The 19573-nt window shown below is 31.3% G+C and overlaps 1 protein-coding gene across 7 annotated transcripts in view; it reads right to left on the reverse strand.

Moving 5' to 3' along the window:
* The window catches only part of FAM135A (family with sequence similarity 135 member A), a gene marked incomplete at both ends in the record, with an annotated part of 71528 nt that overhangs the window by 38720 nt on the left and 13235 nt on the right, over positions 1 to 19573 (reverse strand). For 4 of the 7 annotated variants that reach the window (XM_084228332.1, XM_084228333.1, XM_084228330.1 and 1 more), the window contains 5 exons: positions 2275 to 2324; positions 5439 to 5516; positions 9707 to 9860; positions 10508 to 10634; positions 13649 to 13822. In XM_084228332.1, the coding sequence (XP_084084458.1) occupies positions 2275 to 2324; positions 5439 to 5516; positions 9707 to 9860; positions 10508 to 10634; positions 13649 to 13822 (583 nt within the window). The remainder of the gene's footprint in view (positions 1 to 2274; positions 2325 to 5438; positions 5517 to 9706; positions 9861 to 10507; positions 10635 to 13648; positions 13823 to 19573) is intronic. The other 3 variants (XM_084228334.1, XM_084228331.1, XM_084228329.1) reach the window with 1 other exon arrangement.

Genomic DNA, 19573 nt, shown 5'->3' on the forward strand with positions numbered 1-19573 from the left:
GTGTATTCCTTCCCCCCCATTTTGGGGACATTTAATAAAAAAAACTTTAGCCTATTTAGAATTTGCTTCTATAGAATGGCATAAATAACTAATTTTACCATGCCTTTTATAAAAACCCAGTGTGTGGTAGTTTATATATATTGAGTTCTTTAACATAGCAGTGATATTTTCAATGCTATTTTACTTTTATTGATTTGTCTTTCAATTTCTTAGAGAAGTCCTAGTCTATTTTCATTAAGGTAGTTTTATATACATTTGAGCATCCAGTTGGGTAATCACCTCTACATGAATACTGCTTTTCTTAGTCATTCTTACTATTCTCCAATTGATCTTTAAAAATAAGTTTAAAATTTCCAATCGGATTTTGATATAGATGCAGTAATATTAATAATTTCAGAAAAAGATTTCAGTGATTATCTATCACAAGTATCAACAAGTATCATGCTTAGTTACTCAAATTTTAATATTTCAGTGAAACACTGTAGATTTTTTTCATATTAATCATACACCTAAAGATTATTTCTTAGTGTTTAATGTTCCTTTGGGCAACTATCATAATAGCATTAATGATTTTTTAAAGAAAATACTTTTCTTATTTGATCTGTGGGTTAAGTCTAGCATAGTATACAGAATTTTATAAGAAGGTAACTTTTTTTTAAAAGGGTATGTCTAGGGCCTCCCCGGTGGCGCAGTGGTTGAGCGCTGGGTTGCGAAGCTGCTGGCTACCTCTGCGGTGCCGGTTCGATCCCTGGCTGCTCCCCGGCCACCTGAGGAGGGTCCCACATGGCGCGCAGACCTCTCCTGCCGCCCGCTGCTCCCCTCAGCAGTGTGCTTTGGTCTTTCTGCCTGCTCTGCTCCCGCTCTGGCTCTGGTGAATTCTCTCACCCTCCCGCCCTTCTGACTGTACCCAGTGCATGTATAAACAAATAAATTAAAAAAAAAAAAATGCCTCTTAAAAAAATAAATAAATAAATAAAAATAAAAGGGTATGTCTAGTCCTCACTCAAATTTATATTTCAAAGACAAATATATACTTTTGTTTCATTCAAGTCTCTGATTTCTTCCATTAATGTAAGTGTAAATAAAAAACATGGTAGCCATAAAATAGCCAAAATATTTAGTTCCATACCAAAAAAAGAAAAAAAAATTAACTGCAAGAATGAACTAGTGCAAAAATGGTAAGACACAGTATGATCTGCTGAAAGAAAGCAAATTCTCTTACGCCTCCCTGGTAGCACAGGGGTTAAAAACACAGGGCTATCCAGCACTATTTACAATAGCTAAGCTTTGGAAACAGCCCAAATGCCCAAAAATAGATGACTGGATCAAGAAGATGTGGTACATATATACCATGGAATATTACTCAGCATTCAAAAAAGATAAACACATGCCATTTGCAGCAACATGGATGGAGCTGGAAGGGATCATGCTCAGCGAAATAAGCCAAAAAGAAAAAGAAAAATACCGGATGGTCTCACTCATAGCAGGAATCTAGAAAACTTAAATAAGGGATCAGGAAAATGAATAACTATAAGAAAGTGAAAATCAAAATCAACAAAAAACTATGAACCAGAGACACTTTTTGGGGGATGGGGGCCGGGAGGGGAGGGATTGGGGTCAGAATGGGGCATGTGCAGTTGTATGGGGGAATATAAAAATAAAATTTATTATTTAAAAAAACAAACACAGGGCTATCAAGCCATCACCAGTCACTGCTACATGAGTTTGATGCCTGGCCAGGGAGCCAACACACATGGTACAGGAGACCTCTCCTGTTTTGCCTGCTGCTCCCCTCAGCAGTCAATCTTAATAGATCCACCTGTCTAGTCTCCACTCTTTCTCTGGTGAAACCTCTCACCCCACACTCCTCTGGCCTACACCCCAGCTCTTGTATGCATAAATAAATAAATCTTTTTTTAAAAAAGCAAATCCTCATTTCTAAAAAATATAATTTCACAAAAATAATAGGGGATGTTTCAAAATAGGTTTGTTTCAAAAATTGTCCAGAAATTTTTAAAGTGAAAGAAATGAAAATGCACACTTTTGATCAGTAGTCTGTTATTTTATTTACATGCAGAATAACATACATTTTAAAGATAAGTTCATGCTGAAGTCAAATGTCTCTAAGTTGTTGTTCTACAATATCAACAATTTTATCTTTGCATTTCAGGAAGGATAAATAATTATGTTTTCTTGGATAAAATATTCAGAATAGGAAACAGAATCTACTCAAACAAGTTGATATTGTGAATTAAAAAAAAAAAATCAAAGTACCTTAACTTCTTCACATAGTTCAGTAAGCCGAGCTTCTATATCCATTTCCTCTGAAACGAGTAAAGAGTAATTAAAGGAAGTACTTTAATGTTAGATTTGAAAACTATTTTTGAAATTATATGAATTAAAAAAAGTTTTACTTTTTAAAAAAAAAACCTTTTTTTAAAAAAAGGTAAAACTGTCTAAGTTTTTTAAGGTAAAACTGTTTACCTTTAAAAAAAACCAGACAGTTGAGAAATATCTGGACTATAATCAATGAATTAAGTTTCAAGGTACTATATTTTCTAAATACATGAATCATGTAATAATATAATTATTAAATTCAATGTCTTGATGATTAAATAGTTTCAGTTCTCATAAGAGGCTAACACTGTCAATGAAATATTGACTACCTACCCAAAATAAATTTTACAACTGCATCATGGAAAAGAGAAAACATATAATTAGATTTTATTGGATTTCAAATTTTGTAAATTTTAATAAAGCATAGTATTTTGTGCTTTATATGTAATTCTTTACAGTTATGAAAGCTATTCCTAAAAGTATTAATTCAAATTAATTTTTATAATCCAAACATATTGAGACTTTCCTGGAATATAGCCATTTAATAAAAATGAATGACAAAATTCTTTTGAAAAGTTTCTAATTTAGTTTAATAAATTTAGTTTTCTATAAAGTAATCTCTAAGTCTGTAAGATAGTCCATAATCTTATTGCTGAGTTTAGTTAGTGAAGCTCATACAAAGGAAGAATACATTTATGATGTCCTTCAATTCATTATCTCATGAGAATGACTGAATATATACTACTTGATTAAAAGAGTAATAAACACTTAGTTACAATTACATGGTAAACACAATGAAGCTATAATATGAACAACAAACACCCAGTTGATAACTAAAAACAAGGGTACACATTTACTTTTATAATATGCAAAATATATAAATTATCTTAGATATTAATATGTTCTAAGAAATATATCACATATTTGGTCAAATCATTGATAAATACTAAATAAATCTGAGATATCACAAGTCACATAATCTGTTAAAAATCTGCATTTTCTAATATTGAGTTTTCTAAAATTAAAAAACATTAGTAGAAGACCTAGTATGAGAATCACAACTTCCATATGTTAACATTGTTTTCACATTACCCATGACCTTTTTCTGTCTTAGAAGAAATCACTGAAATTAGTGTTAGTAGGTTACATATCCTACCTAGGAATTCTAAAAAACTGAAAATAATTTTTTTAAGATTTCAGTTTTAATACATTTTCCTGGTCTTTATATAATAAATGCCTGCATACATAAACTGTTACATAAATACTAAGGCTAGTGAGAACTACTTCAATGCAAAAAATGGCTTAAAGAATGTTTAAAAGTAAAACTTAACTTTAAAATCTTTGAGTTGAAATGATTTTAAATCATTTAGGATTTTTAATTGAGTTTAAAGTTATATATCAATTAATATTTGTTTTTAAAATACCATATCTACATAATTTTATAGAAATGTATAAATTGATCATTATATAAAATTTTATATTTTATTTCGCTTTTCCTACTAATCCAAGGCTACAATCAGAACAATCCTACCATATTTTTCAAATATTGAGTCACCATTTTAAATAATGAAATTATATTTTACACACTTTTCTGCAATTTGTATTTTCTTTCAGCAGCAGCACTCCATGGAAATTTGATAGTTGTAAAGCATTTTGAAAAATGCTCATAACTTCATACTCCACTCTTTGTCCAGAGAAGGCATTTATTTTTGCTTTCAATGTTTTGCTAACTAAAAAAACTTACTCTTGTAAATCCATCCAATCATTCATCTATTCATTCATTCAACAGATACTTATATCATACCTTAGAAAAAACCAATACAATGCTAAGTGTTAAGAATAAAAGATAATATCAATGAAATATTACTTAACTAACTTCATTCTATTTTAGTTTCTAATTCAAATCCATTCTCACCAAACCAAAAATTGGCCATTCTTTACATAGACCTTATAAGCAGCATTCTGTGAAATTACATAAGCACCATTTTATAAAATTATTTGGAATGCTCACATATAAATGGATGGGCTGGCAATAACAGTTTATATGATAATTATATTTCTAGCTCTAAAAAGAACACTAAAACATATCATAAAAGGTCAAAATTTGTCTTCAACCTTTCTTTTTTGCTTCCTGATAAGAAAATCAGTTTTTCTCTTAAGAGTATTAGTGAAAAATTACCCAAGTCAAGTATTTCTAAGCTAGTTTTCATCTCAGAAATGTTGAGAGAGATTTTGGCTCCTTAATTTCCCTTCATTTATATTTTTGAAAGTTAGGAATAAGCAGTGTTAATTCCACCTTTTTTTTTTTTTAAATGTCTATAGTTTTCTTAACATTTAAAAAATTATGGTCTATTCATGAAAGTAAAAATTATGGAAAGAAAGTAAATTAAGCACCAAAGCTATTCTAGAACAAAAGTTTAAAATATATAGGGAAATATATCAATAAAATAATGAGAGCATTCATGTACACCCAGGGATGCAATAAATAAATAAATAAATAAATAAATAAATAAATAAATAAATAAATAAATATATAAATAAAACAAAGCATTTTCTTTAAAATATGCAACAGATCTGGAAAATGGTGATTTGATATTTTTGCTTTTTTGAAAATTTAGAACAATAAAAAGTAGGTGTTAACTGACTTAAAAATTAAAATTGTATACTGAAGATGTTTTTCTTTATTAGTTATGCATAAAATTAGCCTTAGTTTTAAAACCACATTTCATTATCATTAGCCCTATCGAAGATAAACTTATCTGGAACAAATTTAAAGCAATATTATTAAACCAACAAATTCTGGCAATAACTACGGTTTCCACAAAATGTTCTTTGTAGGAACTCTAGAAACAATGTGGAAAAAGTAAAAAAAAATCTTTGCATATACCATTTCCATTTTTAAATGAAAATTTCAACATATCAAGTTGAGAAAATTTCCAAAGTTTATCTACAAACCAAATTCATTCTAAAATAAATTCTTAAATAAAAGTGGTAGGAAATACTATATTAATAAACACATATTTATGATATTATCTCTAATTTAAAGCAAAATTTCACACTAATTAAAAGGGATAATTTACTTAACCTATTTGTAAACATACCTAGACAGGTGTCTTTCTGGGTTCTTGGCTGTTTTCTTCTGAGAAGACGCTCATAAAGGACCTGCATGTTGGCCTTGGCTAGTTATAAGGATTGCACATATCACTAGTTACTACAGTCCTTTTATGACAAAATTTACTAGAATTTTCCAATTTGTTAATAATAGACTTAGTATTGATTTGACAGTGCAGTTAGACCACTAAAGCAATTTTTGTTAGTTAGCTTATTAGAATTACAAATGATGTACATTCATATTTACATTACTTTGCTCTTTTTTTCTATTTAAATGTATGTGACTCTCAACATTTCATAATCCAATATTATTTTTACGTTTTAATTTCTTAGATTCAGAATTTTAGAGGTGGCAGGGATCTCAGAGCTCAGCTAGATAAGCTTGCATTTTATGAGTGTAGGAAACTAGGAGGACCTATAAAGGTTATGTGATTTGCCAAAGTCTCTATTTTAGAACCTGTGATTCCCATTTTCACTAAGAGCTTCTTGCACCAAACCAATATTTAACCATTTATCATTTAAAAAAAAATGTACATCATTTATCTAGGAGAAAAGAAAATGTCAGAAGCAGAAAGGAATTCAAGGCATTATTTTAACAGAAGTAATACTTTAGATACATTTTTCAAAGCATGGTAGAGTCTAAGACTTTAAAATATATACTTATTTAAAAACTCAAAGTGCTAAGTAGAAGAAAATAAATAATCTATGATCAAGAACTATTTTATTATAACCACTTATTTAAATTGGTGAATAAAGTGATGTTTAATTAACAAGGTTTCATGGAAATTTTATCTAGTGCCCATAATTTAATTTTGTATAAAAATTATGCTACATTAATAGTTCAGAATATGCAATAGCTCCATTTTGAATAGTTAATAGTAGTTTTAGATGTTCTAGAAGATATACTCAAGAACATACTAAAATTCACAATAGAAAACATAAATAGTAATGAAGAATTTAAGAGTAACACAAAGCATTACCCACAAATATTTACTGAAAATGTGTCTTGATTTTAAAAATCCATAGGAAACAACTGTAAGTTGTATGCTGATGCTCATATACTTTAAAAGGAATAACAAATCTGTATTGTGATCATTCATTCAACATACTTTTAGTAAATACTATGTATAAGGTACTAATTCTATTCTATTGCTATTATTTATTTATATAGATGAAAGTATGGGGTTTTTTTTAGCATTTTATTTTCTGATAAAATATTTTAATCATATAATTTGGAATAAAGTTAACATTCATTTAGCAACTGACTCCTGAAATTAAATATAAGTGCTCTTTTAATTACTGTATTTTTCTATATTATATTTAAAAGCCCAAAGTAAGACATAAAAGGCATCTTTCCTTGAGAAAAAGTTAAAAATCTTAAAAATAAATGAGTTATCATGCTAAAGTAAAAAATTAGTGACAAAATGCTAGTACTAAGTTTAAGCTATTTGAAATAAACTTTTGTATTAGAAAAGAGACTTTTAATTAGTGATTATATATTTTATCAGTATAAATTTTATACTCCTTTTAGAAAAATTTTTCTGTTAAAACATGGTCAATTTTTTCTTCATTTGTAAATATTACATATAAAATCTATTTGATAATTAATTGTAGATGGAAATCTTATATAGGCATTTATACATCCCTCTCATATATGACTCTCTCCATTAAAATCAAAAGAAGTCCTGTCTCCCTGGTTGAGTTTCCCTATTCATTCCAATGCTGAAATGATTACTTAACTAATGAAAGAGGAGAAATCAAAGCTCTTTAAAGAAAGAGACCTTTTTCTTTCCTCAGCACCTAATTTAGAACTTGACCCAGTAGGTGCTCATAAAAAAGTCAAGGGAATCGACACCATTAAAAAGTCACACTCTTTCCTGCCAAAGGCACATTAGTGACCACAAAAAGGCAGGAAATAGATCTGTCAAAAAGAAAAAGAGGAAATTTTCTTCCAAGGAGAAACCACTCAGCAATAGACCTGAAGAAGTTGCTGGCAACAAAAGCAGCAGCACCACAAAAAAGTCCCAAAAACTCTCCCTGGAAGATTAGAATGGACATTACCCTCAGAAGGTTTACCTCACAGTAACATTTCCCAATCCATTTCCTATACAACAATAAAAACAAAATTCATGCACACACAAAAGAAGTCCTTCTCTGAGAGTTTCTTTACACTCTGCCTTTCAGATGTCCTTAACTTTCCTTCTCGACTCACATATCACCATATCTGGTTTCCTTCTATCTCCCTTTCAAATATATACCACTCTGTATTTACAGTCCCAAAGCTAGTAACTGATAAAAAGGGCTCCAAACATGAACATATAAGCATCTGACAAGAGAATGACTCCCTGAATACTATATAGCATTCAACATTGAAACTATTAACACATTTTCTTCATGGCACATGACCTCTAAATTTCATATATTACTTTTTATACTACTACTTTTCAGGGACATGATATTGTTCTTCCTTAACACTGTGGTGTTGTCACTAGACCTAACTTTACCAAAATTTATAATATGATTCTCCTAAGAAAATGTTTTGAGTTCCAAGACCCATATTAAAAAATATATGGAACATAATTTTTTCATAAATTGAGTATAATCAATATTCTAAGTTCTATTTCACAAAGAATTCTTTCATTTTTAAAAAGATCACTTAAAAAATACATTTAAAGCAGTAGTTTCCTATAGAATTTTTTTTTAAGATTTATTTATTTTATACAAGAACGGGGGCACAGAGGAATTCATCAGAGAATTCATCAGAGTGGGGAGCAGAATAGGCAGAAGGACTGAAAACACTGCAGAGGGGAGCAGCAGGCAAGACAGGAGATATCTGTTGCGCCTTATGGGTGTCTCCCTGGCCGGCCGGGAATCAAACCCACGCTACAGCTTCACAGCACTGAGCTCAACCCACTGCGCCACTGGGGAGGCCCTCCTATAGAATTTCTTAAGTGAATTAGGATTCCAAGTATATAAAACAGTAAAGAAAAAGAATATTTCACAGAAGATTAGTCAAAAGATTTTATGCTACCATTGTTTTATGTAAGAATATTTGAGCAAAAAAAGAATAAATGCATTGTCTTATTGCTTGGGTACAATGGGATTTTTGAAACAAGCATTCAAAACAGTTAATTTAATGATAAGTGCATTTAGTCAAGAAAGTGTAACTGAATGATTAAAAAAAATTAAATCCACTAGAGTACTTGTTGATAGGCAATGGGACAATATCCAGCATCTTCTCACAGTTGAACTGTGAGAAGTAAGGTAGAAATCATTATACTTCTTTACAATTCTTTTGTATCTCTAAGTAGGCAATTATAAAAATAGAGTAATTAGTCTTAAGCCCAATAATTGTTTCAAATAACAGAGACTACTTTTGAGAGTGTACTGATATTGTTGAAGGACTGAGATCCTTAAGGAACAAGGAACAAACAAAAAACACTAAGTAAAATTTAAAAAATAACTCCTGATTTATCCATTCATATAATGGTGAAAATAATTTATTCTGAAGAACTATTAAATGTACAAAATTAGCTCATATTTGAAAATAAAAGTGTATAAAACCAATAGGGGTCTGAGTAAAAATGTTTTTGCTAATCCCAGTAATTTATCTTCTGTGAAATGATAAATTCCAAAACATTTTTTGCAGATTGCAAATGGTATACAAATCAAGGCAATGTGATTTTTTTTAATTGTATTCAATATGTATGCTGATATTACAATTGTACAAACTAAAGGTTAAAGATTTAAATAATTTTCAAAATGTTAAAACTGATTAATGTTAATAATCTCTGAAGTGAAATAAAAATGAGAGATTACTAAATACAGATATATAAAAAGTTTCCTAAGAACTTTTAATCTACTTAGTCTATTAAGTATTTGGAAGTATGGCTTTAATTATCCTCCCATGATTCTGCAAATAGTTACATTTGCTTTCTAACATGCTTTCTGGTTAACTTTTAAGAGAAGTAGTATATTTGTTTTTCAACAATTTTTTGACATGCCCTTTTTAAAAATCTATCATTTCAAAGACCATTTCAAACTTAGCACCAAGAAGTTATTTCTTAATAGCATAAAATTTAAATTATAGAAAGGAATTACAAAGGTTTGAAAAAGATAGAATTGAGAGAAAAGTAAAAGTAAAGCACATAAACACTGTAGATTTAGTATAGAGACAATGGCAAAGCTGATAACTAACAATACGAGAATGAATAGAATGACTTGTAATACAGAATAGGTCTGGCTACTTTTAACATACCCAGTTCTAGCTTCTGACAAGAAGGGATCTCTTCTGTTACCGTAATGAAGTAGCTGTGCAATCCTTTGAAGGCTAGCAGCAATGAGGCACAAAGTGTATAATGAAAATGATAGGCATGGTGTAGGAAGGAGTCTGCAATGATGAAGCTGCAACCCTAAAGAATATAATTGGGAAACAGAGTGTTAGTGACCAAAAATTTTACACTTGAAACTTAGAAACATAAGGGAAAAAACCCTAAGTATGCATTAGTCACAATTAGTTTAAACATATAAGAAATTCAGTAACATTTTAGGGAGCTGTTTTTGCTCATACAGTAATTTAAACACATGAAAAACAATTCCAGTAATTCCATTTACTGCGGACTTTAACAACATGCAGATCAAATTATAAATTTGAAAATATGAGACTCAAATTACAGTGGGACTGACAGACATTCTGCTTTTACAGTTTAAGTCCCTTTCCCTTTAGGTAGCTAATGGCTATACTTGTATTACTGCAAGTTGGGTAGTAACTCTAGGAATTTGTTCTTTACAGACTTTTTGGGAATGATTTGACCAGTTATGTTGTAGGTGACAGTAACAAGTTAAAAAAGGCTATCTTTTTACATTAACTCTGATAAAATCTTAAAGTATCAGATTATTTTTCATAATAAAAAACTGGAACCAGTTCGTTAAAATCATATATGCTGTCGAGTTCAAACAATAGAAGAAATAATACATTCAAATAAACAACAGAAGAAATAAAAAAACTAAAAACATTTCATTTGAAATAAGATGATTTATAAACAAATTCAGTTCTTACGTCTGGGGATAACTGTTTTGTGTAGTTAATACCAAAGACCACACTTTCAAGAGTAGGAATCACAGAATCTTTGTTTTGTGCTGGTGCATTTCTATTTAACCAAGTAGTCTTCACAGGGCGAGGAAAGCTGGAGGAGTAAGGATTACATTATTATTTAATAATAATGTTTTTAAATATTAGGTTAAATATTTACAGGAATAGAATCAAGAACAAGGATTTTGCAAGATTATGGTTTCAAAAGTATTCTTAATTTCATAACCTTTCCTTCAGCAATTTGAATTATTATAAAAAAGCATGAATATATATAAAAAGACTAGATGTTTGAGATTACTTTTCTATGGGAGTCTCGAAGAACTCTAAAGATAAAACAGGGTGGGTGGGATCCAGAGCAGCTAAGTGACAAATGAAGGTGAAGTTTTAATTTTAAAATAATGATCTGTCAGAACTGGTTACCCAGTGTGTAAAGTTAAAATAGATGCTTTTACAGAAATAAAGAGCTCCCACTTAAACATAGAAAAAAAAATTACTCAATCTATTTGTTGCCTTTATTTTTCAAAAACAAGGTATTTCCCTTCCTATTTTCCCACTAAAAGGTTTTGAACTCTATTAAGATAATCTTTATAAGTGCTTCAAGGTACCATCTCAATCATATAAACTACTCTTGTTAGTATTAATATTATATTTAGTACTCTATAAATCCCATAAAATAAGAAACATTCTTCATTCTATTTGAATGTTTAAAAATCATATATAATTTTATTTGCGGTAAAGTACTGGCTAATTATAGCAGACCAAAGCATCTGGACTGTGGCAATTTGACAAAAGAGAAAAGACAGGAAAGCAAATCAATTTTGCCATAAGCAGAGAGCATTATTCATTTGCTAAATCAATTTGCTTTGCAAAAATAAACTATCTATATCCCAGCAAAGAAGGGAGTTGCAAGTCAATGGTAAATTCCACTTACTATGAGGTGTTCTTCATAATTGAGTCATACAAGTTGTACTTAAAAAAATTCAGATTTAAAAAACAGGCATATAAAACAAAACCAAAGAAAGAAACCCTAATCTATTATTCCAAATAATTGATTTAATGTTCATTGTTGTATTGAGTATAGAAAGTGCCTTAAGTAAAAGCAGTATAAAAAAAAGATATTATAAATGTAAATATCTCTTCATTGTGTTTAGAAGATAAATATATGCCTATTAAAAAATTTCAGGAAAAATTTGTGGGTGAATAGTGAGAAATATTACCCTTAACAAGACCCCTCTACCAGTATTCCACCAGCAACAAGCTTTCCCTTTCCTGTTCCATGCTTCCTTTTTCATTTGTGAGCAAAGAAATGCAGGGAAAGATGCTGCTTCTTTCAGGGCAAAGTTTTAGCAGCAAGAGAGGTGGATATTAGAGCCCATGGCAGCTAGGTAAAGAATAGCAACCTCAGCTGTTGAAGGCACTCATTTTCTTTTCCAGTCACTAACCAGAGCCAACAGTTAATCCTCTTGGCTTCTGATCCTGAGCCAAAAATGTCTTCTTCCAGTAAATGGTCTCTAGGAGATGAGCTGCCTCTTTCATCTACTAGTCTGTGGCAAAAACTGCAGCATTACAAGAGGAAGCACACATTTAACTCACTAAGATTAGTGATGTAAACACGTCACTATTCATTTAAGCAGGGCCCTAGAAAGCAACACTGATAACCTGAGCTAACCTCTATGAATTGCCAGTATGAGATGAAACTAAGCCAGTGTTACAAAGAAAAATAAATAGTTGAAATAGCTAAATAGTGATTCTTGTTGAAATTACAAAATTAAATGATCCAGAAAACTACAAATACATATTTTGTAAACTTTTAGCATGATAACCTCATATATAACTCATATTAATGTATACTACTTAATTGAAAGGTATATTAAAAAAAAACCACCTGTTAAAGAAGTTTCAGTTTCATTACACACATATTTATTCATATTAACATTTAAAATATTTTTAACTTTATAGTAAAATTATATAATATACTTTTCTGTTTACAACAGTTACAGTAACTAAGCTCCAAGTTCTTAAAGGCTTAAGAGGTAAGAGAAAGATGGCAAAAACTAGTTACAGATCTTACTAGAGAATAAGAAAGGTAAAGGAAGTCATTAGGAGAAACAGGCTTCTTTCAGGCCCTGTGCTCTAAAAAAGATCATGGCACAAAACCATGGAAGAGATATTCAATTATAGTTCTTAATTAAAATCATTTCAAAGTAAAGATATTCACCAGAAGCTCTTATCTGTGGGTAATATTTTAAATTTTATTGCTGTTCCACAAATTCTGAGGGTAACTATATAAAATCACCTACTTAATTTTCTGATAAATCAGATAAACAATATAACCTTTAAGTATCAGCCCTATTTATTAGTTGTTGGAATCAGAATTGTGTCAGAAATTGTCAAATGAAGGTTGAGAAATCAAGTCAATTTGAAGTTAATGATTTTAGAAGAATCCATTTGTTGCCCACACCACAAGGATGATGTTTTACTGTAAAAACTGAAAAGCCTGAATATATTCTTAATTAATGAAGACAATCCATCCCTATGGAAATGGGCAAGAAAATTAATTATTCCAAATGCACTCATTTATGACACAGAATAATACATACCTTTAAGTTAAAATGGTCCATGATATATATTTAAAAGAGTAAAGATTCATAAAATTGGTTAATGACTTAGAAAGCAAGAATTGCTGTATAAAGTAGATTTAAAAAGATAAACTAGCATATCCAGAGAACAGATAAATAAGAAAACATTTTTTTCCAGAGAATAAGTAAAAAATAAACATTTTTTTTCCAGAGAATAAGTACAGTAAAGCAATGCATAATAGGCTAAATAAGGCTATATGGTTATTTCCAGATTGCATTATTTTTCTTGGTCAATTTATTTGACAAAGATTATCCCACACTTCCAAAATAAAGAAATTTATCAATCTAATGTTCTCATGTGCTAAATGTTACTGTTTTAATTTAGCATAAATGAAACTATCTAGTAAATAATTATGAATTTAGAAAAATCCTATATATATATATATTAGTTATCTTTATCAAAGTATAATTTTCTATATAAAAATAAAAGATACTGCATTCACAGGACTAGGGTATTGGTTAAAATTACCTTATCAGTGGCTGATGTAGTGCAACCAATGATGCATGGACCGTAACAGACACAACTGAAAGGTGGAAATAATCAAACATAACATTAACATGATGATGAAGACCTCTATGGAGGCTAAAGTGCAGCTTCAATGTTCGGCTACTTATTAGTTGCAAAGAGGTCAGATCATCTGCCCTATAAAAAGCAAAACATATGCATATAAATATGGAATAATTAGTAGAGGCCAATATTTTATAGTTTAAGTTACCAAGACATTTAGTTATAAACTGCTTTTTCAAAATATAGAATGAGAAAAATTTTTATTCATCACATTGGCATTAGATACATGAAGTCTAACTATAAGAAAATAAACATATCCCTCTTATAGGTTTCTGTCAGCCCATGATATCGACAGTTTTTTCACTAATATCCCTATAATTAAATTCTTTTTTTTATTTTATTTTATTTTATTTTATTTTATTTATTTTTTTTGTTTGTTTTTTTTTTTTTAATAAATTTTATTGTTATATTCCCCATACAATTGCAGCCCCCCATTCTGACCCCAATCCCTCCCCTCCCGCCCCCGCCCCCCTAAAAGTGTCTCTGGTTCATAGTTTTTTGTTGATTTTGATTTTCACTTTCTTATAGTTATTCATTTTCCTGGTCCCTTATTTAAGTTTTCTAGATTCCTGCTATGAGTGAGACCATCCGGTATTTTTCTTTTTCTTTTTGGCTTATTTCGCTGAGCATGATCCCTTCCAGCGCCATCCATGTTGCAGCAAATTGCATGTGTTTATCTTTTTTGAATGCTGAGTAATATTCCATGGTATATATGTACCACATCTTCTTGATCCAGTCATCTATTTTTGGGCATTTGGGTTGTTTCCAAAGCTTAGCTATTGTAAACAGTGCTGCTATAAACATAGGGGTGCAGGTGTTCTTTGGAATTGATGTTTCTGTGTCCTTTGGGTAAATACCTAGGAGTGGAATTGCTGGGTCATATGGAAGCTCTATGTTTAGTAGGTCCAGAAATCTCCACACAGCTTTCCACAGTGGTTGGACCAGTTTGCACTCCCACCAACAGTGCAGAAGAGTTCCTTTTTCTCCACACCCTCGCCAACATTTGTTGTTGCTAGTTTTTTTAATATGTGCCATTCTCACTGGTGTAAGATGGTATCTCATGGTAGTTTTGATTTGCATTTCCCTGATGACAAGTGATGTTGAACATTTTTTCATATGCCTGTTGGCCATTTGCATTTCCTCTTCAGAGAAGTTTCTTTTAAGCTCTTCTGCCCATTTTTTGACTGGATTATTTTCTTTGTTGTTGTTGAGTCTCATCAGCTCTTTGCAGATTTTTGTGATCAGTCCTTTATCATTAGTGTTGGGTGCAAAAATGTTCTCCCAGTTGGTGGGGTTTCTCTTTGTTTTTGTTATTGTCTCTTTTGCTGTGCAAAAGCTCTTTAATTTGATATAGTCCCAGCTGTTTATCTTTGCCTTCACTATCACTGCTTTGGGTGATGTGTCTGTAAAGATGTCTTTGATGTGCAAATCACGTAGTGTTTCGCCTATATTTCCTTCTATATATTTTATGGTTTCAGGTCTTATGTCTAGTTCTTTAATCCATTTTGAGTTGATTTTTGTGTATGGTGTGAGGTGGTGGTCAAGCTTCATTCTTTTGCATGTAGCGACCCAGTTTTCCCAGCACCATTTATTGAACAAACTTTCTTTGCTCCAATGCATAGTCTTTGCTCCTTTGTCAAAGATTAGTTGACCATAAATCTGTGGGTTTATTTCTGGATTTTCTATTCGATTCCATTGGTCTGTATGTCTGTTCTTGTTCCAATACCATGCAGTTTTGATGATTATGGCTTTGTAGTATAGTTTGAAGTCTGGGAGTCTGATGCCTCCATTCCCTTCTTTTTTTTTCAGGAGAGCTTTGGCTATTCGGGGTTTTTTGTGATTCCATATGAATTTCATCAATAATTGTTCTATTTCTTTGAAGAATGACATTGAAATTTTGATTGGAATAGCATTGAATCTGTATATTGCTTTTGGAAGGATGGCCATTTTAATAATGTTTATTCTTCCAATCCATGAGCAGGGGAATATCCCTATAATTAAATTCTTTTTAATGCTTCATAAATTATTTTCATCTTATATTAAATTTTACTCCATAGGGAATTTTTTTTTATTAAAAGGCTTTAGCATAACATAGGTCTAATACTATTATAAATATCAAAAGATATAATTTTTACTGTACATATTTTTATTATTAAATGTTATATAAAAATAAGTTCCTGGTTCACATTTTACTATATTTAGTCTGTCATTAGATTAACACACATGAAAATCTGGAAACAATGCCATGAAAATATCAAAATACATATGCATATATTTTTAATTCATACATACATTATAACTATCTACAGGTAAGAACCACTTACTCTTTTCAGCTTATTCCACTTATAGACTTCTGAGCTGGTTAGAAAAGAATCCCTTAAAGAATTCTTTGTAACACAAGTATTGTATGTAAGCAGTAGCTACAATGTAAAATATTCTTTTTCTTCCCTGATAGTAAAAAGGTTATCTCAGACCTTTCAGTAATGTGACTGCTTAATCATTTATCATACATGAAGTCTGAATTTATAGACAATTTCCAAGACTATTTCTATAAGGACATCTGAAATTAAAAAAGTAAAACTATAAAAATAAAATAGTGAAATGGATCTCTCATTATTGTGTTAAATAACAAATAATTTGTAAAAATACAACTGCATGTCCAGTGTACAGGCAAGTTCAAGGCAGCCAGTCATAAAAATTCCTCACGTATTCTAGGTATTTTTTTTGACAATATATGATTTCTCCCTTCACGTATGATGACCATAGTTCCCTCACCACCAGAACACCCATAATCTATCACCATATTTCCTTGTGCTCTCACCCTCCCATCATGGATTCCTCATATCTATGGTTAGCTTTCAAGGTTTGTCTTTAACCCTTTGTTTTTTCAATATGCCACATAAAAGTGAAACTACCTGATATTTATCTTTATTCTTCTGACCTACTTCACTGAGCATCAGCCCTTCTAGCCCCATTCATGTTGCTGTGAATGGAACAGGTTTATCTATTTTGATCATAGAGTAGCATTCCTTTGTGCATATTTACTACATCTTCTTGATCCATCCATGTTTTTGGGAATTTAGGTTGTTTCCTTATCTTGGCTATTATAAATAGTGCTGTAATAAACATAGAAGTGCATGTTCCCTTTTGAATTAGTGTTTTTGCATTCTTTGGGTAGGTTGGCAGGGTTGGAGTATCTAGGTTATATGGCACATCCATTTCTAGCGAATGTTCTAAAGGATATTCCTCCAGAATATTCACACAGCTTTGAGTATTGGCTGGACTAGATTACAGTTCTCACCGGGAGTGTTAAGAGGATTCCTTTTTTTCTATATTTTCAACAACACTTGTTTTTAATATGGGACATTCTCACCAGTGTGAGGTGGCATCTCATTGTGCTTTTCATTTGCATTTCACTGATAAGTGATGTTGAACATTTTTTCATAGGCCTCTTGGCCATTTGTGTTTCTTCTCTGGAGAAGTTTCTATTTAGCTCTTCTGCCTTTTTTATTGGGTTGTTTGTTTTGTTGTGTGAGCTCTTTGTAGATCTTTGATATTATTAGTCCCTTATCAGATGTACGAAGTGAAAATATTTTCTCCCATTCAGTAGGGTGTCTCTTCACTTTTGCTGTACAGCTTTTTCATTTGACATAGTCTCAGCTGTTTATATTCTTTGTTTTCCTTGCTTCTGTTTCAAAGGTGTTTCTGAAGTTTATGCTATGGAGTTTTCTGCCTATGTTTTCTATATATTTTATGGTTTCAGGACTTACATCCAAGTCCTTTATTCATTTTGATTTTTGCGCATGGTGTGAGATAGTAGTCTAATTTCAAACTCTTTTGCATGTGGCAGTCCAATTTTCCCAGCACCATTTGTTGAAATGACTTTCCTTATTCTAGTGTATATTCTTTGCGCCTTTGTCATAGATTATTTGACCATGTATGTGTGTTTTTATTTCTGGGCTTTCAATTCTATTCCATTGATCTCTGTGTGTTTTTGTTTCAGTAGCTTATTTTTATTATTATGGCTTTGTAGCATAGCTTGAAGTCTAGAAGTATAATACCCCCATTCTTCCACTGTTAGTGAGAAGAACATTGGCTATTCGGGGGTACTCTGTGATTTCATATGAATTTCAGCAATATCTGTTCCATTTCTTTGAAGAATGCAATTGCTAATTTTTTTAATTGGAATTGCATTGAATCTGTAAATTGCTTTGGGTAGGATGGTCATTTTGATAATGATTCTTTCCATCCAGGAGCAGGAACTATCTTTCCATTTCTCTGTGCCTCCTTCTAACAATGTTTTGTAATTTTCACTGTATAGTACCTTCACCTCTTTTGTTAGGTTTTGTTTGCTCAGGTATTCAATTTTTGGAGGTATAATCATAAATGGATGGTTTTCTTAATTTCATTCTCTACAGGCTGGTTGTTGCAGATTGGAAGGCAACTGAGTTTTATGTATTGATTTTGTAACTGGTTACTTTACTCAACTAGTTTATTGTTTTAATTTTCCCATGGATTTTTTAGGGTTCACTATATAATCATATTACCTGCAAATAATAGCTTTATTACTTCCTTATTTAGATTCTTTTTATGTCTTTCCCTTGCCTAACTGCTCTAGCTAGGACTTCCACCACTACGTTGAATAGTAGTGGTAAGAGTGGTTGTTCTTTGTCTTTTACCAGATTTTAGTGGAAAGGCTTTTTCAGTTTTTCTCCCTTGAGAACGATGCTAGTTGTGGGTTTGTCATAAATGGCTTTTATTATGTTGAGATTATGTTATCCTGAGTTTTTAGAAGAGGTTTCATCATAAATGGATGCTGAACTTTATCGAATGCTTTCTCTACGTCTATTGGAATGATAATATGGTTTTTTTATCTTTTTGTTGATGTGGTGAATTATGTTGACTGATTTAATGTTAAGCCATCCTTGTTGTCCTTGGAATAAATTCCACTAGGTCTTTTTTTTTTTTTTTTTTAAGATTTATCTTGGGGGCCTCCCCGGTGGCGCAGCGGTTGAGCGCTGGGTTGCGAAGCTGCCCGCGGCCTCGGCGGCGCCGGTTCGATCCCCGGCTGCTCCCCAGCCACCGGAGGAGGGTCCCACATGGTGCGCAGACCTCTCCTGCCGCCCGCTGCTCCCCTCAGCAGTGTACTTCGGTCCTTCTGCCTGTTCTGCTCCCCGCTCTGGCTCTGGTGAATTCTCTCACCCTCCCGCGCTTCTGACTGTACCCAGTGCATGTATAAACAAAACAAGCAAGCAAATAAATAAATAAATAAATAAAAACATGCCTCTATAAAAAAAAAAAAAAGGTTAAAAAAAAAAAGATTTATCTTGGTATATAATTCTTTTGATGCACCATTGGGTTTGGTTTGTCAAGATTTTATTGAGGATTTTAGTGTCCATACGTTCATGAGGGAGACTAGTCTGTAGTTTTCTTTTGTGTTCTCTTTGTTTGGTTTCAGTATAAGTATGATGTTGACCTCATAAAATGCATATGGAAGTGTTCCTTCTTTCTCAAGTTTTTGAAAGAATTTGAGCAGGATTTGTATTAGTTCATCTTTGAATGTATGATAGAACTTATAAAACCATTTGATCCTGGGCTCTTGTTTTTTGAAAGAATTTTGATGGCTAGTTCAATTTCTTGGCTTCCATTCTATATTTTCCTTATTCTCAAGTGATTGTTTAATTCTAAGAATTTGTCTATCTCATCTGGATTGTTGAACTTGCTTGCATATAAATATTCATAAGAACCTTTTATTATCGTCTTTATTTTTGCTATGTTTTTTTGTAATTTCTCCTCTTCATTAATGATCATATTTGAGTTTTCTCC

The sequence above is a fragment of the Talpa europaea genome, assembly GCF_964194135.1.
Source record: "Talpa europaea genome assembly, chromosome: 2".
Classification (NCBI taxonomy): Eukaryota; Metazoa; Chordata; class Mammalia; order Eulipotyphla; family Talpidae; genus Talpa; species Talpa europaea.